Source organism: Malaclemys terrapin, chromosome 3 (assembly GCF_027887155.1).
Source record: "Malaclemys terrapin pileata isolate rMalTer1 chromosome 3, rMalTer1.hap1, whole genome shotgun sequence".
Taxonomy (NCBI): Eukaryota; Metazoa; Chordata; order Testudines; family Emydidae; genus Malaclemys; species Malaclemys terrapin.
Genome location: NC_071507.1, coordinates 50,050,358 through 50,072,413, shown reverse-complemented (window position 1 = coordinate 50,072,413; position 22,056 = coordinate 50,050,358). Strand labels below are relative to the sequence as shown.

Sequence of the window (22,056 nt, the reverse complement as noted above, 5' to 3'; positions counted from 1 at the left end):
CCACAGGCCTGGCCATGGTGATTGATGCATCAATGAGCTCCAGAGAGGATTACTGTTATCTTTTTGTTGTATAGGAATGATGCATACCACATGCCCTGAAAAAGTTCTGGGCAGAAAACTCACATCCAGGGGATGAGGGGAGGAAAGGTGTGACAATGTGGGCTAACACCTTTCATGTTCTCTCCGTTCTGGGGTGGTTAGGGCCAGAGTGGTGATTGGCATAAGTTCGTCAGTTCAGGGAGCTACTCTAAGTGTTGTCTTGTCTGGGTTGCCTGTGGGCAGCCCAGTGCTGTAGCCCTACCCTGGGGGATTGGGTGTCCTCTTGAGACTGCTGGAGGCTGACCTATGCACTGCCTTGCACCATGGCAATTGTCCTCTGAACAGCTATGGATTGTTATTTCCCTAATGGCGACAGGGAGCCCTCTTCCCTAACTGGTACACAAGAATAACCAATCTGCTTAGTAACAGGCCAACGTGAACCCTGTCACTGGTGCTCCAGTCTCTCTGCAGTGACTTCCTATCAAATGCAAGTTTTGTATTGTGATTGTTCAGCACCCTCCAGGATAGGATTGGCATGGGCTGCCTGAGGGGTCTTGCCTCCCTCCCTGAGCTCCCACAACACTTATATCCACGGGCACAATGAAACGGTGGGGTCAGTACGGGGAGGCTTGTGAGTGCTGCAGGCAGAACTCTCTGCAGGAGCTGGACCTACGCTGGGGACATCTCTCCCATAAGAGAGAAGCAACTGCTGAACTATCTGCTCTGAGAACTCCGTACAAGACTCTTCTCTTTGACTTAACTTTCCTTCATTAAGTTCTCTGCATACCTGTGCCCTATAAACTAATATAGTTTAGTTTTTGTTGAGATGTAAATAGGGTCCAGCATTAACAATACTTTGAGGGGACAGTTCATGCCTCTGAACCATTGCTCCAGGCTGACTGATGACTCTAAGATAATGCTGCGCTAAATCACATTATGAAGGTTTTCTTTACTTTTACTTTTACTTCGCTTAGGGTGTGTGTTTTGATTTTTGTTTTGTTTAAGTTCTTCAGTAATGAATGGGCTACTAGGGAAGTGCTGGTATGGGTTATCAATGTGTAATAACTCAATCTCATGCGAGATGTATGTGGGGCTGATGGAATTGTAGCTCCCTTTGCAACAACATTTTGGATGAGAGGTGGTTACCCTTGTCCTCTGAAGAAACAAGTTCCAGTATTTCCTATAGAGCTTATGGCAAAGTTTGTCCTTAAGAAAATGTTTCCCTTAAAAGCATAAAGTGAATAACTGGATAGATGAGTTGTGGAAACAGCGGCTTTCTCTAAAGCCACTGTTTAAGCAGAAATATTTAATCTTACCCTTCCAGAATAAAAATGGTGACTTACTTTTTTTTAAAACTTCACCCCTTCCCTCTTCATATTTGCTGAGCCAGTACCCTTTTGCATTGTTTTAATGTGCACATAATCCACCACATGATCGCACCAGCTACTGATTGTGTCAATGTGAAGGCTGCATTGAAGGGCAAATGGGCATTATTGCTTTAGATATAAATATGGTGATGGCTAGATATAGGAGAAAATCAGCAATAAAACCCCAAATGGGGGGAGCTTTTGTCGTACAACTTTTTTCCTCCAGTCCTGTTTCACTCACTCTCCTTTCAAGGCTGATACAGAGTCACTAGCTTAGGTAAAGTTTTTGGTGTCTTTATTTTATTTATTTTTGGGTGTTAAACTGTGTGCTAAAGAGATAAAAATTGTTTCTAGATGACCTTTGTGTTAATGCAACTTCCAGTGGGAGTATTTCCTTTGGGGTTTACTCTGACCTTTCCAGTAACTATTTAATTGGACTCAATGTAAGTTTAAATCCCCACAGAAAATGTACTTTTGCTTTGAGAAGTTGTGATGGGCCTAATTTTGAGTTTTTGCTGTAAATGCCTATAATCCAGGGATGGTGTTCTAAGGTAGTCTTAATTTGCACTATTGTGATGCTTGTAGAAAGAAATGCATCTTTGGGGGGGTTTTGTTTTGTTCTAGCATTTAGAAATAAAGAAGACCGCTTTCTCTTCCCCTAAGAACAACATAAAATGAACAAATTTAGAAGAAAGTGCCATGTAATATGTTCTTGGGAATAATTTTTCTTAGGACATTCTCATGTAAGCAAACTCCACTCTCCAGCAGCATGTTGGGATTTTCCCGTTTTAAAGCCAATGTAATCTTGGAATTGGCAGATGCACCAAGAGTGTAATAGTTTCTACTAGTATTGTTGGAGGCAGGGGGTGAGGGGGTGCCAATACAAAGTTGTTGTTTTTTTTGTCTCACAACATATCCAAATATTCTCTTTGGCCATGCTGTTTTGGAATAGGATGAGCACCGTAATCAGCCTTTTTAAGTTCAGATTGTTAGATGCTCAAGAAGACAAATGTAAAAGCATGCTGGCAGGTAGTCTAGGTCCAAAACTTAGGGTTGGGGGGAAAATAAAGTCATAAATCAGACACTGAATATTTTATAGAGCATCAAAACTCTGCATTATACTGTATGGAGACTAAAAAGAAGATTGAATTCCTGAAGGCTTTCTAGTGAAAATTAGACAAGGGGTGGGGTATGAAAGTGTAAGATGTCACTGGCTCTTGCAACCCACTGGGGCATGCAACCCAGTGTGCCCATTACAGCCGGGGGCGGTTTCAAAACTAGTTGCTATATTGCAGGGCATGTGACTAGGAGCAAGCTTGTGTCCTACAGGACACTAGATACAAGGCTTCCTGATTCTTGGGGGCATGGTATCCTGGAAGATACTATATGGGGGAGGATATGTCCTTACTCTTTACCACTGTCAAAAGTGGGAAAGGTCTCAGTTTGCCAAGTAATTTGAGTCTTTTGCCTCTTTGGTTTCATCAGTATGCCTGTCCTGAGGAAAGGGACGTAGAATTAAACTCGAACATTTGGGCTCTCCTGGTTGGTGAATCTACCCACCAGCTCTGCAGGTTAAAACAAAGCAGCATGAACCCTTATCCCCTAAGGAGTGACTTGCATGGTCTTGATACTACCTATCCAGGGAGAGCAAAAGGAATAGATGGTACAAGAGTGGAAGTTAATGGTGGGAAGAAGAGGGATCTGAAGGAAGGTTTGTGGGCAGAGGGATATAGTTTCAGGTGTAGGTAGCAGTATAGGAAAAGCCATGAATGAGGAGATGAGACAGAAAGTGGTTGGAGAAAAGGGATTGAGATGGAGGGTGATAAAATACAGGCAGGGGAAGAGCTGTGCAGAGCCTTAGAAGTAAAAATGAAGAGCCTGACCTCTGTCAAGCATGGTGCCAGAGAAAAGGACTTGAGACATGAGTGATGTCATGACGCGAGATGGGAAGTGAAACTTGTTTTAGCAGCTGAATGTTGGGTGGTTGAAAGAAGGCTATGGGGCTTTGTCTACTATCTGCACCATTGCTGGCAAAATAGATTTTGTACTATCTAGTGGAGATAGGATGACCAGATGTCCTGATTTTTTATAGGGACAGTCCTGATATTAAGAAAAAGCCCCAAATATGGGCTCCTATTACCACCCACTGTCCCGATTTTTCACACTTGCTATCTGGTCATCCTAAGTGTAGACAGCATCAAAGAGACTGGAGAAGAGATTATAGTAGGTCAGAGAGAATGTCCTGTGAACTGGAGGTCTGGCAGTGAGGAGTTGGCAGGAGTTAGAAGTGTTAGAAATAATCTAAGCTGCATGTTAATACAGGTGTGAGAATTTTACCCTCTGTCCCTCTTTAGAAACCGAAAGGACCTCAAAGCAACCTTGTCAAAGATATGCTTGCAAATCTTTAACCTCCTTTAGGGCCAGAGTTTGTTTATAAACCATCCTCTCTAGGTAGTTCACATATGGGGAAAAACCTCACTTTACAGGTTTTCTGGAATGTGCAGAGCTTTTTGGTTTTGTAAGACTTTTGTTTGTTTTTGATTTAGTATTTCTTTTTTTAGTGTTGTGAAGCTTTCATCTTGGTAGATTGATGAGAGGGAGAGACTCTATTAGATTGAGTGTATCAAGGTGGAAGTTTTTGTAGTCTGTTTAGTTTTACATTTATTTTTTTAAGCTTTAATCTCTTATGGCAAGGCTGACACTTAGTTCTGTGTGTGTGGAGGGGGCAAAAGACCTGCTGTGAACTGTTGAAAGGTGCTGCAGGCAGACCCTGGCAGGTGAGAAAAGTGCTTGCAGCACTAGAGAGCAAGACTCATCTAATCTGTTAGTAACCAACATAAATAGAAAGGTCTAAGTCACTCGTGGCTTTTTTTTTTTTTTTTTAATTCTGCTTCAAAGATTGGATAGATTTCGGAGGAAAATGTGATGCAGCAAAGTCTACTTGTATTATGAAATGGTTTACCTCAGTTTCACTCTTTAAGAGCACTTAAAGGATTTTCTTCTTAAAGGCAATGGATTTTCTTCCCCCTTCTTTAACAGGGTAAACAGTAATGCTTAAAATTAGCAGAAGTCTTGTTGTATCTGTGTTCCCCTCAATGTGCAACATGGTGGGTTCTCCCCACCTGTACACACTGTCAGTTGGGCCCAATTTATTTTTTTTGGGCAAAATCTGGTGTAACTCCATGGAAAGTAAAGGAGCGACCAGTGTAAGTGAGATCAGAACTGGTCCCTCTTTCTTTATCTGAGGAGAATTGCTCCTTTTTCTTCTCTTATCGCTTGCTCCCCACAGCACCAGATAGTTCTATTAATAGCAGTACCGCTTTTGGAGACTGACTTCCTGGGCCAGTGGTGTCCAAGCCATGACCTAAACTGTGACCCTCAAGGAAGTTGTGGTAAAACAAAAAACTTGTATTGATGGCACAATCTGAAGTGTTTTGAATCAGCCTTGTCAGTATGGGATAACTAGGAGGCAGAGCTACCTACTGCTTCCCCTGAAGCCTTGGGAACAGCTTTGATGTAAGCCAGAAGCACTCTCAGGAGCTGCTGTCCCATCCTTGCTACAGCTGCTCAGCACCTCCCAGGGTGGCTGCCTGCTGTATTACCCGGGAGGGTGGAGAGAGTCGCTCTGCCTGGTCCATCGCCTGTTTACTTGCATGGCTGCAAGAGCCTCAGACAGAGCAGGATAGGTGTTTGCTTGGCTTTGCTGGAACCTAGTGGAGCAACTAACAAAGGATGGCTGCCTTCCCAGCATCACTCCCTAGGACAGCCCAGGAGGAGAACCTGAGAACAACCAGTTACATGTCCCTGATTCTCTGCCCCAGTGGCTCTCCTTCCCTGTTCTCAACATACTCCTTGCACAAGGGGCTGTGGTGGGGGAGCAAGGCGGGGAGGCTGAATGCTAGCTATGTGCCTGAAGGAGGAAGTGAGGGCAGTTTCCACTCCCTTTACACCACCCTCAGGGCTGTGAAGGGACAGAGAATAAGTCCCAAAGTATTGATTGTGGCCCCCTGTGAAGTATTTGACCCTCTGACTGAAAAGGGTGGGTGTCCATGACAATAGAGCTGTGTTCCCACTATGGCTGAAACTGTGATAAACAATATTTAACATAGTGGTGAGATCCTCAACTGAGATCAAGGATTGCCAAGTGCAGCTGGGAGGTGGGGGGAGTCAATAATGCCACTGCCAGAAGCATGAGGACTTAAGGATCACTAGGGTGTAAATAAACCCTCACCCCATCCCCCTCTGCTAGCAACAAAGATAAGGACTGCTGTCTAGCTGTATGCCACTGTAGAATCCCCTAGGCTGGGATAATTGTCTAGTGGCTGCTGATGCTGGTGTTGGGTCTGCTTTTGTACCAGCAGCCCAATGGAAAGGGGCTGCATTGCAGCTCAGGTGTTGCTAGCATGTTTGTAACCACTTCCCTGGCAGTGGTGTTAAACTCTAGCCTTGTGGGATGGATCTGGCCTGTCTGACTCTATCATGCAAAATATGGACACATCAGATTCTGTAGAATCTAAGGTTTCATTTAAAAAAAAATCCTTTCCAATTTCTGCCCCTGGGCCTGTGAAGAATAACCTTCCACACATGAATCAAGTGTATCTGCAACAATGTTTTTGTCTATCTGCAAACAGTCTGGAAAAAAGGCTTGGAGAGGCCTAAACTCCCCCAGCCTCCATTCATCTTACTGGAGGTGTCAGTTCTTTAAATGTAAATATTAAGCACTTCATTGCCGAAGGGATTGTGAGGGAAGGTCTAGACGGGGGGTTTGGGGGGTGGGGAAGAACTGAGAATTGTTACAGGGGAGGGAAAAATGCAGAAAGATGAATGGATGAGAGAGAAGAATGACTGGTCTACATGCAGGAAGAAATTGGTTCTACTCCCTTGAGTAGATATCCTTAAATTGGTTTTAAGTGGCTAAAAATCAATTGAACTTATTTTGGTTTCTTACCCAATTAAGCTGAATCAATTTTAGCTGTTCTTAAACCAATGTTAAGGATGCCCACACAAAGGAGATGAGCCAATTTACTTAAATCAAAGCACTTCCTGCATGTGGACTATGCCATCAAGATGGGAAGGAAGAGGAACAAAGGTCAGGGATAGCAGTGGTCATAAAATGAGCATGTTTTTTTTTCCATTGAGTGTGACACAACAGGGCACTTGTCTAACTTTAATTCCCTATTTATTATTTATTCCATAGAGATATTGCATCTTTGATATGCAAATCTCAGTGGCACTAGGGCCAATCCTTTGTGAAGTTCAGTCCTAAACTTGTGCCCCAGACCATAGACCATAATTAAAACCAGAATTCAGCCTTCCCCACAGAATGACTTTGATTCCCCAGGCATACAGATAATTATGAAAACAGTCCTAGAACTGTTGGAGATGACCTGGGAGCCAGCCTTGAGCATGATTTTGCTAGTGTAGTTCTTGGGCTGGAAGAAGGTAAAGACTTTTCCAATAGGTCTGGGATGTTGTTGATGCTCATGTAGTTTTAGTTATAGTGTGGACAGACTAAAATTAAACTTGTGTGTGTGGTCAGATTGACTTTCCCTTGAATCATCCTGCACTTTGAATCAACTTGACATAAAATCATCTGTTCATTAATAATAACACAGAAGCAGTTTAATGGTCGTCTTAGTGGAAAAATACATGAGACTGTCATCAGCTGTTGCTTCTGGCTTTTCTGCAGTAATGCAAATAAATGAGGTCACAGGTTTAAAGGAGCAGGCTGTACTTGCACAAATCCAAAGTGTCCTCTTAACACTTTGTGCATGTTGCAATACAGCCATATTATTGCTCCTGGTATGCCCAAAACGTTACCAGCTGAACACTCTTATTTAATTTTAGATATTACAGAATTTGGGGTTATAGTCCAGATTTGGTGTGTGTGCTTAAGTGGGCTGCCTGTTTTTTTTTTTGTTGTTTTTTTTTATTAAACCATTAAAGTCTTTAGTGAATTACTTGGTACTACTTTATTCTGCTCTGCTCTAATCTTTTATTTAGAGTGGAATACTTAGGCTGAAGCAAATCTGAAAAGAAGATAGACAGACAGAATATGGTTTTAGCCAATATTTTCTTGTAGTCTTCGCTTTTATCTAATAAAGTTTTTTGTTGTCTTGTTATAATCTAGGATAGCTTTGAAAGAGATGTAAAAGGTCTGTTTGTCACTACAGGGTCACATGTTCTGTCTAAATATGGACATCACATCTACGGTCTGTGTGATGCATTGCAAAACAGGAACATATTTTTGACACAACAGGAACATACAGTGCCTGTTAAAATTAGAACTTAAAGATATGCATCAACAGTAGGTCAGCAACAAATATGCTTTAGTTTTTCTGTAGAGAGTACAGGTGCTGCATGGTGGTAGCTGCATATCCTTGCTCTTTAAGATAGACTGTTAGGGATTTTTCATAGAATTAAGTTACTCTTAATTCTTGATCTTGCAGATGATTCTGCCAATGAAGTTTTCATAGTTCCTGCTAAAAGCTGATTAGCATATCTCTGCTATGAGACCATTTTGTGCGTCTGCTGCATACAATATAATAATCACCCCAATGGTGATTACAGAATAGACCCAATGAATGTCTGTAACATTGTTACAACTGAAGCTAGTCCACTTTTTTCTTTTTAAAAAACTGCTGTGGCTCAAGTCTCCATTGATCTATCTGTACCTGGGTTTTTTTCTGCCAACCAGGTGATCCTCAATGGTTTCAATAAGTTGAAACTGGTATGCAGAGTCCAGAGATTACAATGTAGCAATGCGAGCTTTGTTACGATTACAATAAAGTAAGCTAGACACTGATGAACAGATCTTCCATATTCAGCACGGAACAAATTGTCATTGGTAGCTGGAGGGTATGGTGCTGACTTATGAAGCTGAACAGCGCAAGTCATACCAAAAGTTTTGACTTCTCAGGACACGGTTTGAGGTCTGTCACTATTTACTAGCAGGTCTGGCAGAAAGGGACAGTGGAACTTGTCATACAGTGCGGGAGGGAGTATTTCAGATGTAGTCATAATGGCACAAATCTCTGGCTGCTTGCATCAGTGACTACAAGAATACTCTGGCTTCTGAATTATCTTGCTTTATAGATGACAGCCCAGCTTGCCTGTCATTAAGAGTATTGCTTTCTTGATTCCAGTCTTCATGAAAGAAATACCTGGGTTTTCCAGATGTCCTGCGCACCCACAGACCCTGTTGACTTTAGTTAGATTTGGGTGTGCTCAGACCCTTGAAAAATCTGCTCATCGGCCGACTTTAGGGTGAAAAGTGTACGAACTGCTTGTACAATCTCTGCATAAATGCTTGTGATGAAGCGGCTGCATCTGATTGTAACAGGGTGAGGTTATACTTTTCATCACAGGCAGGTAAGTGGATACAATCTGCAGCATAGTGTTTGCAGCTACATAATACTCAGCCTAGGAGATCTACATTCTTATCAAAACGGGCTTATAGATACATATAGCTGTATGTGTTTCCTACCAGAATATTTCACTGACTTCAATTGGATATCTCATGGAACAAGGTACTACTCGATGTGAGTAAGGCTACAGTCTCTAGATTTTCATAGCTATCTCTTCAGCGGTGCCTCAGAAATGGACTCCCATGCCAACAAACCTTTTTTCTTTTTTTTCCTCTTTTTCTCTTAGATTTGAGGATTGCTCATCTGGACTTGTGTATGTTGTATAATGCTGCTATTGGCTATTTTAACTTCTTTTTAATGTCCTGCTTACTTTTTGTATAATGATGCATTTCTTTTTGTGATTCTTCTCAACCTTCACCTCCCTCTTCAGGGCACTTCGCATTCTTGCACTATGACCTGGGAAGCTTTGGAAGTACAGTGTAAGAGAACACATTAGTGTCACCCATAGATCCTCCTACAGCTAAAAAACCTGAGCCTTTGGAATGTCCCTCCCTCCCACCATCCAGTTTTCCTGAGGTTCTTTCCCTGATAGGAGTGACATGGTGAAATCCTTGTCACCACTAAGTTTGGAACATCCACTCTAGACAGACCTGCTGTAGGTCAGTATTGACCTTTTCTTTTCTTGGTGTTGTGGTGTTTGTTTCCCTTTTTTACATAGAGCATAAACTTTAAATTCTGGGATAACCGCCATCCTCTGAAGGAATACTAATCCACAGAAAGCTCTAGTGGTTATACTTACACACACATACAGATGGGGACCCCATCTTGACTTTGGACATCAGGAAATTCATTTGTGATATATATTTTATTCCTCCAAGCGAGTGGAATAAATTGCACTCAGATGTATTCGCAAAGTACATGTTTAAATTACATGTAGTGCCAAACAACCCACTGGGATCAAGCCCCCATTGTGTTAAGTGCTGTTAAAACAAAACAAAACAAAAAAAACACCTAGTAAGAGATTGTAAGTTCATTTTATAGAAAAATCTATTGAGTTACCTTTACTTTTATGAAGGGGAGCCTTCTCTTTAATGGCTTCTCCCTGAAATGCTTGTTAGGGTGCTTTGTCTTGTCTGATGTGGGGACTGCAAAGCTAATGTCTCTAGTAAAGAGAGCCTAACTAACCTCATAACTTATAAAATTTCCTCCTCCTCTTTTCTCCACCTCACCTCACCTCACTGCATGGTTCATAAGTATTTGCATTATCATAGAATATCAGGGTTGGAAGGGACCTCAGGAGGTCATCTAGTCCAACCCCCTGCTTAAAGCAGGACCCCAGACAGATTTTTGCCCCAAATGGCCCCTTCAATGATTGAACTCACAACCCTGGGTTTAGCAGGCCAATGCTCAAACCACTGAGCGATCCCTGCCCTCTTCCCCCCCCCCTTGTTCCTGTCTCCAAGTGTGCATATTTTAAAAATGTCTATTAATTTGCACACTGCATTCAGTGCTGCATATGCTTGGGGAATATGCACTCTGAAAATTGCTTTGGATAGCTATTGTGCTTGGATAATTTTTTTAACATGCCACCAGAAAAAAAGCCAGCCAACAAGGAAACGTGCACCTAATCAGTGGGGTGGCTACTGTCATTTTGTTTTTGTTATGTTTCTCTTTTTCCCCTGCTGGAAGAGATAATAAGCTTCAGTGCTTCTTGGATGCCATTGGTCTATCCAGCAGCCCTATCCCACTGCCTGGCAGCCTTGTTGGAATGTTTGTTTGGGGGTTGCCCTGCAGTTTCTGCTCCTAGCCATCAGGTGCTGCTGTTGCAGAGGGATTTCAGACACCTAGATTGTCTCACACTCTCCACTCTCTGCTTCCACCTGCTAGTTTCAAACTGGCAAGAAGTGCTGAGGAGGAGGGGGTGGCTGCTGCAGTTGGGTGGCCTGGTGTCTCCCTCCACCGAGGGAAGCAAGGAGCCAAGAAGGAGGGAACAGAGACTGGGCGGCAGGACGGGTGGGGTGGCAAGGGGGGAAATAGGCAGAGTGGGGGAGGCTGCTCTGGACTCTCCAGTCCTCTTTTCTCAGCCCTCACCCAGGTCTCACCTGCCTGCTCTGCCATTACCCTAACCTCCTCCACCCCCACAAACACCCCTGCTTCTAAGAGATGAAGAGGCTAGGCTCAGCCTACAGCTTCTTATTCCCACCCCACTTCCATTGCAATTAAGTGGGGGTTGGGGATAGGGAATGTCACATGCAAAGGTGTGGAGCATCTGGCAGCATTGTTGAGAATGCATGTTCTTTGGGGCTGGGGCCGTGTTTGGAGAGTGCCTAGCGCATTTTGGTTGCTACTGCAATGTAAAACAATATTTGTGCAGAGGACCTGAGGAGACCAGAATTCACATTTGGTTTTAGGCTACGTTAAAGACTGCATCAGGGCAGGGTTACAGTTTGATGGAGGTGACATCTTGAGAGCTATCACAGGAGTGGAACCCTACCAAATTCATGGCCATGAAAAACACATCATGGACTGAGAAATTGGATCTCCCCTGTAAAATCTAGCTTATTTGTAAGGGAAGGAAGTGGCGGGGAAGGGGCAGGGCTGAGGGTGCCCCAGTCGGGGGCTCCTACAATGCACTGGGCTCAAGTTGCTAGTCCCAGCCTGGGTGGGGAGGGATGGGACTTCCTCTTCCCCTGCACAGTTGCTCTTGTTGGGGGAGCTCAGACCCATCTCTGGGAACCTCCCCTGGCTGCAGGAAGCTCTGCAGCGCAGAAGTGAGGGTGGCAATCCTGTGATGCCCTCATAACCCTCTCTGTGGGTCAGGACCCCCACAGTTACAATATTGTGAAATTTCAGATGTAAACATCAGAAAACATGAAATTGACTATTTTAAAAATTCTATGGCTGAAATTGACCAAAATGGAATGAATTTGGTAGGGTCCTACTCATGAGGCTTTACCATCTTGAGCCAAAAAGAGCTCCAGGTATTTGGATTCAAAGGCTTAACCCTCACTCCCAATCTCTTCTGAAATTAAACATAATTTAGAGAATGTTTCTGATATCTGGTCCATCTTTACCTTTTACTTTTAAAAATCCATGTTCCTTTTATGAGAACAGTAAAAAATGTGTTTGAGCCACAACTCCTTAAAGCGCGCACGTGCTCTTTTTTTCCCCACCCCCTCGACAATTTAAACCAGGTTTGTGTATCTCCCCTTCTCTCTCCCCCCCCCCGCCGCCCCTTTCCTTCATCCACTTCCCCTCTCAATCTCCTGAACAGAGATCTTATAGATGAGGTTTGCTTTGCACATATTTTTGTCCTGGAACTGTTAGTGTTTAATACCCCTGAAGATAATGTGCGATTTGGGGCAGGGGTTTAAGGGTAGGAGAGGTGTCTTACAGTTTGCTAGCACTGTTGGGGGTCCTAGACAAAATAAGTAAGTAACTTATCAGCAAATGAACAAAGCCTGTCAATATGACCGTATGTTTAGGTTTCCATATTTTAAAATCTTCCCCTAGCAGTGAATTACCAAAGTATTTTATGTGTATTAAGCAGACAAATACTTTCTTATTTTTAAGCTTAATAAAATTAGCAATATGATGACTTAAGCATTTCTTTTGGTCAGTGCAGCTCTTTCTGGTAACCTTTTTATATCTTTCTTTCTTTCAAAAAAATTTTTTTGCTTAGATTTAATTAAGTGCATTTAAATCCAAACATTTTGATTGTTTCAAAATATAGGCTGCATGGTGCTCCATATGGCCTCAGTAAACCATTAAATACATCATCTTACAAAGATATCCCTTCTGTATACATATCTTTTCTTTGTCTCTCCTCTTTCCCCCACCCCCCACTTCCAGTTAGGCAAAGGCGGTCCCAAGCCACCTGTTACTATTACATCATTGATTCCCAAGAACACAGTTGTAACAAAGGTCTTAAACAAAGTAGTTCTTCTAGTATTATTTGCACTCAAAGAGCTGATGTCATGCCAACTGATGTCATTGTATGCCTTTGTGTAATTGCTATGGAAACCAGGCAGGTGGGGAGCCTGGAGCTGATGTCATCGTGGGATGAGGTGAAGAAAGAATTTTAAAACTATTCTGCTTTTCGTCTAATGTTTTGTGGTGCCACCCACTTGAAAAGAAAACGGTGCTTTAAAATCCCACATTATAATAGGATACACAGGGAAAGTGCAACTTAAACTGGATTTCCCCCGATCCACTTCCTCACCCTTATTAATGTCCTAAAAATAATAGATATTGTTGCAAATTTGCAGCTAGTCTAGGCAGAAAAAGTGAGGCTGCTGCTTGCCACATGTTAAGTGAGCTCCTTGACTGTGATAGTTTTATAAGGAATACACTCTTAAAAAACAAAATGTCACTACTCTATTGCCCGGTATAAAAATTTTAATGGATTTTGTCCCCCTCCATTTGTTGGCATTTTGAAAATGAATGCGGTGCTGTGCTATCTCAGCTGAACAGATAGTGAAGGCCTTGAACAGATGAAGTTAAGACTTTTCTTTTGTATATTACAGTTCAAATGTTTAACCCTCCCACCCTGCAATTTAAAGCAAAGTGATTAAAAATGTTGTACAGCTTTGTTCAGATAACTACTTTCTCACCCCACAAAATTAGAAGTTCCAGCCATATGGGGTTCAACTGTGTACTGATGTGTTGCATGGATACATGTTTGACTATTAATTTATTCCCTGGTATATCTTGCCTATAATTAAAAAAAAAAAAATCACATTTGGGATGTATTGCAGCAGCTGTTACCAACACTACAGCTGCCCTCGTGGTAGCAAAAACGTAAGCGCTGGCATTGATGGGGGTGGGGGAGATCAGGCACTTTTTACCACTGTGTTCTGAAAATCTGCTCTGAGGAGGCAAACACTCAGGCATAGTGCAGAGTTGAGAGAACTACTCACATACATACGTTTCTTCATGTGAGCAGTATATTACTCAGAAATCTCTGCCCTCACACTCTCTTTTGCTCTCTCTCAGGTGGACTCAGCAGTTTTAAACAGAACCATGAAAACCTCTGTGATAATTCCCTCCAACTTCAGGAGTGCCCAGAAGGCGGAGGAGGTGCATCTGCTGTGCCGACCACGCTACCTCAGTCCATCCCTACCACTCCAGATATAGAGAATGCCGAACTGACCCCCATCTTGCCGTTCCTCTTCCTTGGAAATGAGCACGATGCTCAGGACTTGGAGAAGATGCAGAGGATGAACATAGGATACGTAATCAACGTGACCACCCACCTCCCCCTCTACCATTACGAGAAAGGCTTGTTCAACTACAAGCGGCTCCCTGCCACTGACAGCAACAAGCAGAATCTCAGGCAGTACTTCGAAGAGGCTTTTGAATTCATTGGTAACTATCCTTGCCTGGCAATTACTCTTGTTATAACCCTTGATACCTGTTTGAAAACCTTGAATGAACTTAATGCTACGCTGACAGCTCAAAGCTTTTTAAGTCCTGATTTGTTGTGAGAAATGCAGAGCCCATTGACTTCAGAATTGTGGCACCCCTTATTAAAGTCAGACTTCAAGTCCTATTTATCCATACACAGTGGCAATACTGCCAAACCCCAAGTGTTCAAAATTAATGAGCCATGCCTCCAAAAATCATGAGACTTTTTATTTTAAAAAAGTATTTGCCTTCTGGTTTCTGGGTCTTTAGTGTGGTCACGTTTTCCAGCTTTTTTCAATAACCAAGAGGACTAAAAACTTACCCCCTTTTAAAAATCTGAGAGACTTTCCTAATCGTGTAACTCCAGGAGCAGAGGCATTAAACATATCAAGACTTGTGATGATACAGTCTTAAGAGGTGGCAACATTGCAGTGCTGGTGTAAGCTTTCCAAATACACTGTCATGCCAACCTGACTCAGTGCTGACCTGGAGGGTAGACAGAGCAGCTCCATTTTCTCTTAGTGCCCTGCCCCCTCCACTTAATGATTTGAAAATACTACACTTTGTAGTAGTGTTTGGAGCCCTACCATGGTAAGTTTGTTAGTTTGAAGCTCATATGTGGTAGGAATGAATGGTATTTGTTAGCAGTTAATTACTTTAACCTAACCATATGTACAATCTTGAAGTCATCTGTTCAAAGTAATTCACTAAGGTTTTTCTTCTATTATTTTTATTGCTGCCTAAACCTTGAAAAATTAATACTCTTATATAGTCTTCATTCAAAGCATGCTTGCTAGGTGCACTCATTTAGGATGAACAGCCCATATTTTTTTGTTTTAAAGGCAAATATTTACCACTTCTCTGGTCTGTCCCTTTAAAAATCTTGCTCGTGGTCTGTTGTGTCTCAGTAATAAAAGATGTCCTTTTCCTTTCCCTTTTTCCCTTTAAAAAAAGTCACTGTCATCAACCTTCATATCTTGGTAGACTTGCTCAAAGTGCTTTACCAATGCTCATTCAGCTTCACAGCATTCTTGTAGGCTGTGGGTAGGGGTTAGAGCCCAGGTGTTGCTTTCAGAAGGGGTATGTCTGCACGTGCTGCTTAGCTCGGGCAGACAGAGGCTTGCTTGCTCTGCTTGAGCTAGCATGCTAAAAATAACAGTGTAGCTATCTGCCTGAGTACGTCTGGGCAGGTTTTTACTCCCAGGTTACCTTGGGCTACACTACTATTTATACTGTGCTAGCTCGAGTAGAGCTAGGTCATGTCCATCTAATGGAGCTGAGACGCATGCTCCCAGCTGCAATGTATTGAAGGCTAGTGAATGTACCCAAAGGCCCACCCATTTTGTAGTCAGGATACAGGCTCAGTCCCTTCAAGGCTGATAATCTTCCAGTCCCTTCTCACAATTCCTTCACATGCACCCAGGACAGACATGTTCACCTGCAATTTACTAGTAAAGAATCCTAGAATGACTCCGCTTACTGCAGCACAAAGAACCATGGGATATGCTTCCGGAAGCTCAGGGTGACACAGGAGGGAGTGTAGCACTAGTGAGCATACAGTGACTGCAGTAGGGCTTTTCAGTGTGAATGCTTGCACCCGGGCTAGGCTAATCCACGTGTCCGTTACCTGGGCTCAATATGCAGTGAATGAAGACCTATCCTTTAGGAGCATGCAGCAGCATTGTGTTCTAGTTGATGTTCCCCCAGTCCCACAGTTGGATCTGCTAGTTCACCCCCCTGTGCTTGTGAGTTTCAGAAGGGCTGAATATCCATAGCTTCAATTGACTTGAATTGTAGTTGGGTGCTCAGCACCTCTGACATCCAGGTCCCTGTTGGCTCCATTAGGACTGTGCCAGGCTTGGAACTATTGGATCCAATTGCAGGCTTGGGGCCTAATGCAGGAAACTAAGGGCTTGTCTGCATGGTCCTGCAGTGTGGACTATGGGCATGTATATTGCGTTGTAACAGCCCATGTAGACCCTGCTTGTGCGAACTAAAAGATACCTAGTTTGAGTTACGTATTGTAGAGTCCTGTTTGAAACGGGACTATGCTAACACAAACTAGGTACCTTTTAGTTCTCACGAGCAGAGTCTACATGGGACCATAACGCAACACTGTAGTGCACGCTGCAACTTGTACTCTGTAGTGTCTACTGTGGGGCCATGTAGAAAAGCCCTTCGAATAGCACATTCTACTGAAACTACCTAATATTGCTTTCCTTCATGGCAGTGCTAAGGGCACTCTCAGCGTGGAGAATGTCTTAGACTCTGCCCAGTCCAGCTGTATTTTTTTTTTTTAATTGATTGTGTCAATGCCCCACAGTCTCATAGAACTGGAAGGGACCTCGAAAGGTCATCTAGTCCAGTCACCTGCACTCAAGGCAGGACTAAGTATTCTCTAGACCATCCCGGACAGGTGTTTGTCTAACCTGCTCTTAATCTCCAATGAGGGAGATTCCACAACCTCCCTAGGCATCTGGATCTGCTAGCGTAACCATCCTGACAGTTAGGAAGTTTTTCCATAATATCCAACCTAAACCTCCCTTGCTGCAATTTAAGCCCGTTGCTTCTTGTCCTATCCTCAGAGGTTAAAGTAATGGTTATATCATTGTGACGACTAATATAAATAAGTACACAGAAGGTAATTATAACTGTGCTGGAATTCAGCTGGGAGACGCTAAGGTTAACATCTTGGCTCTTATTAAAAGTTTCATGAGATCTCTCACTATAAGTGCTCAGGATGCTGTTCTACCACATTTCACTGGTTTATTTGCCAAATGCTTCCTACAGTTGCTGTCTCACACTCAGCTCCACCAGGGGTAGCAGTAGTGTAGTGACTGAGGATAGTGAAGTGTAGCTGTCTCCTTGTGTACTTGCCTGCACAGCAATAATCTGTAATTGCACTCCTGTATGCTCTAGTTTGTACTAAATTAGCTTCACTAAATCTGGATTACAGCAGGAGTGGAAAAGCTAAAATGGCCTCTCTGGAGAAGGTGAGGAGGTGAACACAAGGAAGGGAGGAAATCTTGTTTGATATTGTTGAGTAAAAAAGAGAAGCTGGGTCATGAAATCAGGCAAATATACAACCATGATTCATGAGAACAGGAAGATGCAGTCAGGCCTGGCTTATGTTAAGACATTACTAAATTTCACAATCATTCTTGTGAAGAAAAGGTTGTATATTCAGCATTCATAACAACTGCAGGATTAGATCCCATTGAAACCATTCATAAACAATGCATGGTCTATTACAGGGGTCGGCAACCTTCCAGAAGTGGTGTACCGAGTCTTCCTTTATTTACTCTGATTTAAGGTTTCGCGTGCCAGTAATACATTGTAACATTTTTAGACGGTCTCTTTCTATAAGTCTATAATATATAACTAAACTATTGTTGTATGTAAAGTAAATAAGGTTTTAAAATGTTTAAGAAGCTTCATTTAAAATGCAGAGCCCCCTGAACCGGTGGCCAGGACCCGGGCAGTGTGAGTGCCACTGAAAATCAGTTTGTGTGCCGCTTTCAGCACACGTGCCATAGGTTGTCTACCCCTGGTCTCTTACCTGATCCAAGTGCAGAGAGAACTACAAGAAGGCCTCTCACAGGCCAGGCTAGAAAGTGTAAAAAGAACGAGGAGTACTTGTGGCACCTCAGAGACTAACACATTTATTTGGGCATAAGCTTTTGTGGGCTAAAACCCACTTCATCAGATGCATGAAGTGGAAAATACAGTAGGAAGATATATATTACAGAGAACATGAAAAGAGGGGGGTTGCCATGCCAACTCTGAGACAAATCAATTAAAGTGGGCTATTATCAGTGGGGGGGAGGGGAACTTTTGTAATGGTAATCAGGATGGCCCTTTTCAAACCATTGACAAGAAGGTGTGAGTAACAGTAGGGGGAAAATTAGCATGGGGAAATATATTTTAGTTTGTGTAATAACCCATCCACTCCCAGTCTTTATTCAGGCCTAATTTGATGATGTCCAGTTTGCAAATTAATTGCAGTTCTGCAGTCTCTCATTGGAGTCTGGTTTTGAAGTTTTTTTGAAGAATTACCACTTTTAGGTCTGTTGTTGAGTGTCCAGGGAGGTTGAAGTGTCGCTTACAGACAGCCCCCCAACCTGAAGCAAATACTCACCAGCAACTACACACCACACAACAAAAACACTAACCCAGGAACCAAACCCTGTTGCCAAATCTGTCCACATATCTATTCAAGGGACACCATCATAGGACCTAATCACATCAGCCACACCATCAGGGGCTCGTTCACCTGCACATCTGCCAATGTGATATGTGCCAGCAATGCCCCTCTGCCATATACATTGGCCAAACCAAACAGTCTCTACGGAAAAGAATAAATGGATACAAATCAGACCTCAAGAATTATAACATTCAAAAACCAGTGGGAGAACACTTCAACCTCCCTGGTCATTCAATTACAGACCTAAAAGTGGCAATTAGTCTCATTAGAGTTGGTATGGCAACCCCCATCTTTTCATGTTCTGTGTGTGTGTGTTAGATATATAAAAATCTTCCTACTGTATTTTCCACTCATGCATCTGATGAAGTGGGTTTTAGCCCACGAAAGCTTATGCCCAAAGAAATGTGTTGGTCTTTAAGGTGCCCCAAGGACTCCTCCTTCTTTTTGCTGATACAGACTAACATGGCTACCACTCTGAAACCTGTCACCATGCTAGAAAGCGTGTTTCCTAAATCCATTTTACTTTCCTTTTTAATAACTGAAGCTTGTGGGCCTGCCTGTGTGTTTAATAAACAACTATATCTTATCAGTTGGCTACATTTGCTGTTCAGTAACTAGTCCAAGCTTTTTTTTCCCCCTCCTAGCCCTGGAGGAAATTTAAATTGATTTATTTATTTTAAAACACACAGTTTAAGATGTTTCCAGAGCTTTTCAAATGCAATCTGGGGTTTTAAAGACTGAAGGCAGAATCTTGCTGGAAAGAGGCACCAAAAGTTCATGCAGTTACAAAACTCCATTTTTTTTCTTCTCCAAATGCTAACTGGCAAAAATATCCTGGGGAATTTAGCCTAATTTATACTGTCAGAATACTCCTGTTTTTGATCCAATGTGTTCCTTTATCCACACTTGTTAACTGTTGTTTCCTTTTGCTCTAACTCATGTGAAGAGCGTGGAATGTGGTTTGTGAATGTTTGTGCAAAATACAACTTGCCTAGAGTTAGGAGCATCCTTTAAGGTTCCCTTGCTTTTGCTTTAGGGATTTGTCATTCCAAAAATGTTCGGGGGCGGGGAAATTGGTATTATAATTTTTTCCCCCCCAAATACTGCTGAGGTACAATTCCTGGAGATTTTCCCCCAACCCTGCCCACACTGTTGCTGTGCTTACATCAAAGGACACAAGTTAATGGTTGAGTTGTGCTCAGATTGGGCATAGGATTTGTCATAACCACCTTTCTTCACACCGCTAAAGGTGATTAAAACCGGGCTGGGAACAGAGGGGAAGTTGGAGCATACCACTCTTTCCTCTTTTCATATACAGGAAAGAACTGGGAGTCAGAATTTCTGGGTTCTTTTCCCAACTCTGCCAGACTTGCTGAGTGCCCTGGGCAAATTATTTAACTTCTTTACAGCTTACTCTTTTGCAATATGGGCATTATACTTGCTGCTTTTGCAAAGACATTGTGAAAGAATGTCAGGCTAAAGTTCATCCAAAGTACGGATCAGTAGAAATCTTTCCAAGAATAGAATGTTTCCAAGTATCTTACAATGAGTAGTGACTGTGAGCTTTAACACCCTTATGGGAGGCGGTATTAACCTCTGGGCTGCATTTCCTCATTTAAATGGGGATAAGTCACATGTCCAAAGTTATTATAGAACATTTATGCTTCAAAGGGACTAGAACTCAACTCTCCTGCTTCCTAGTCCTGTGCCTTGACTAAAGATCATGCTACTTCCTAAATAAGTATTCCCCTGCCGTGCCTGAAACACAACCATTGCAATATTGTGCCCATGTAAGAGCAAATGAGATAAGAAATGGACTTAACTAAATCTGAAACTCTACTTTCTGCTGCATTTTGGCTCAGGTAAAAAAATTTTTTTTTTTACAGTCCAATTGATTTTTCACTTTAATTTTTTTTAATTATCTTGCTCTGTGTAACCTAAGTGGGGGGTTTCACTGACATTTTCCTTCCAATTAATTGTAAATTGCATTGAGATTATCTGATTTTAATTTTAAAAACAATCCACCCCCGCCCTTCTTTCCAGCAACAAGTGTTACCTCTGTCTTTTTTGTTTGTTTCCAGAGGAAGCTCACCAGTGTGGAAAAGGCCTCCTTATTCACTGCCAGGCCGGTGTGTCGCGCTCTGCCACCATTGTCATCGCTTACTTAATGAAGCACACCCGGATGACCATGACGGATGCCTATAAATTTGTCAAAGGCAAACGACCAATCATTTCTCCTAATCTTAACTTTATGGGGCAGTTACTGGAGTTTGAAGAAGATCTAAATAATGGCGTTACACCACGAATTCTCACACCAAAGCTGATTGGGGTGGAGACTGTAGTGTGATGGTGAAGCTAAGAGGTGATATATAACGAAGGGTTTATCATATTATCATATTCTTCACTTGATATAGGGGGGAGGGAAAGGGTTGTGCTTTTATTTTATTTTTTTATTTTTTTTAGTAAGGAAATGTTTTTAAAACAAATCCAAGAACTTCACTACGTTTGATGGAATGCCACTGAGATTCCCTTCCTAGAAACTGACAAAGCAGGGAGGCTTCCAAACAAAATGAGTAATTTTTAAAAGCAACACAACAGGGGGGAAAAAAACTGTGCTTCTTTGTTTATTTTATTATTTTTTTAGCCACTTGTAGAGTTTATGGCTAAGTAGTCTGTGCAGGTTCATAGACCGAAGAAAACTATGTTTAAAACAACACGCAAACAGCCAAAACAAAGCAGAAAAGACTGTTTCTGAAGCATATGGGCCTTGATTCTGCAAAGGCTTTTGCTAAAGATAAAGCAAAATGCTCACCGGTGCAAAGGAAATCAGAGCAGCTTAGAACGTCTGCAAGGCACTTTTCACACTCCTGATAGAAACTAAAGAAAAAAACATTTATTTGGTGTGTTTCATGTTCTGGTTCTATTTTTCTATTTTTGGGTGTAAAGAGGTTTTAACAGCAAGGGACTTTGACCATTCTATGCCATATGCCTTCACTGGCTTCTTGTGCAATAATAATAATTTGGGGGTTATTTTGAGTGTGCAAACTGATTACAGCTGACTGCCCAATAATAATAATAAAAAATTTAAAGTGTGACAGCAGCTGGCTTGGTTTAGAAGGAATAAACAAAAGCAATTATATTTTCCTTTTTATTCGTTTCCTTTGATTCTGGTTACAGTGCCATAAACCTTGTTACATATGTATATCAGAATGTAAAAAATCAAAAACAAGCAAAGTTTATTTAAGATATTTTTCGCACAAAATATTGGTGTGTTTCTGTCTATGTAAAAAAAAAATTTGATTATAAAAATGAGATTCTTTTGGAAAGTGTGTGTCTTATTTCTTTAGTAATTACTTTTTTCATTTGCTTTATATGGGCTGGGTTTTTTAAGTATAGAACTGCATTTGATGAAACAGGTATCCCTAGCCTTCCCCTTTTATTTCCCTTCTCTCTTCCCCCCCCTCCCCTTTTTAGAATTCATCAAATTGCTGGGTGGGCTAGATGAACTAGAACAATCAGTGAGGGCTTTTTGTGGAGGAGCTGTTGTCTCTGCAGTTTGGTAGCAAAGCACTCATTTGGGAAACTGCAGGATCAACTCTTCCCACTAATTTCTTCCCTCCCCACCCCCTTGCTTAGTTTTATTATCTTCTATGTTACGCCTTTCTGTACAATA

The 22,056-nt window shown here is 42.1% G+C and overlaps 1 protein-coding gene across 1 annotated transcript in view; it reads left to right on the top strand.

The window, feature by feature from the left end:
* Positions 1-21,709, top strand: part of DUSP10 (dual specificity phosphatase 10) — a 36,959-nt gene extending 15,250 nt beyond the window's left edge. Inside the window, exons 3-4 of the mRNA XM_054023948.1 lie at positions 13,769-14,140; positions 20,465-21,709. Coding sequence (XP_053879923.1) covers positions 13,769-14,140; positions 20,465-20,730 — 638 coding nt within the window. The 3' untranslated portion in view covers positions 20,731-21,709. The remainder of the gene's footprint in view (positions 1-13,768; positions 14,141-20,464) is intronic.
* The last annotated feature ends 347 nt before the right edge of the window (positions 21,710-22,056 follow it).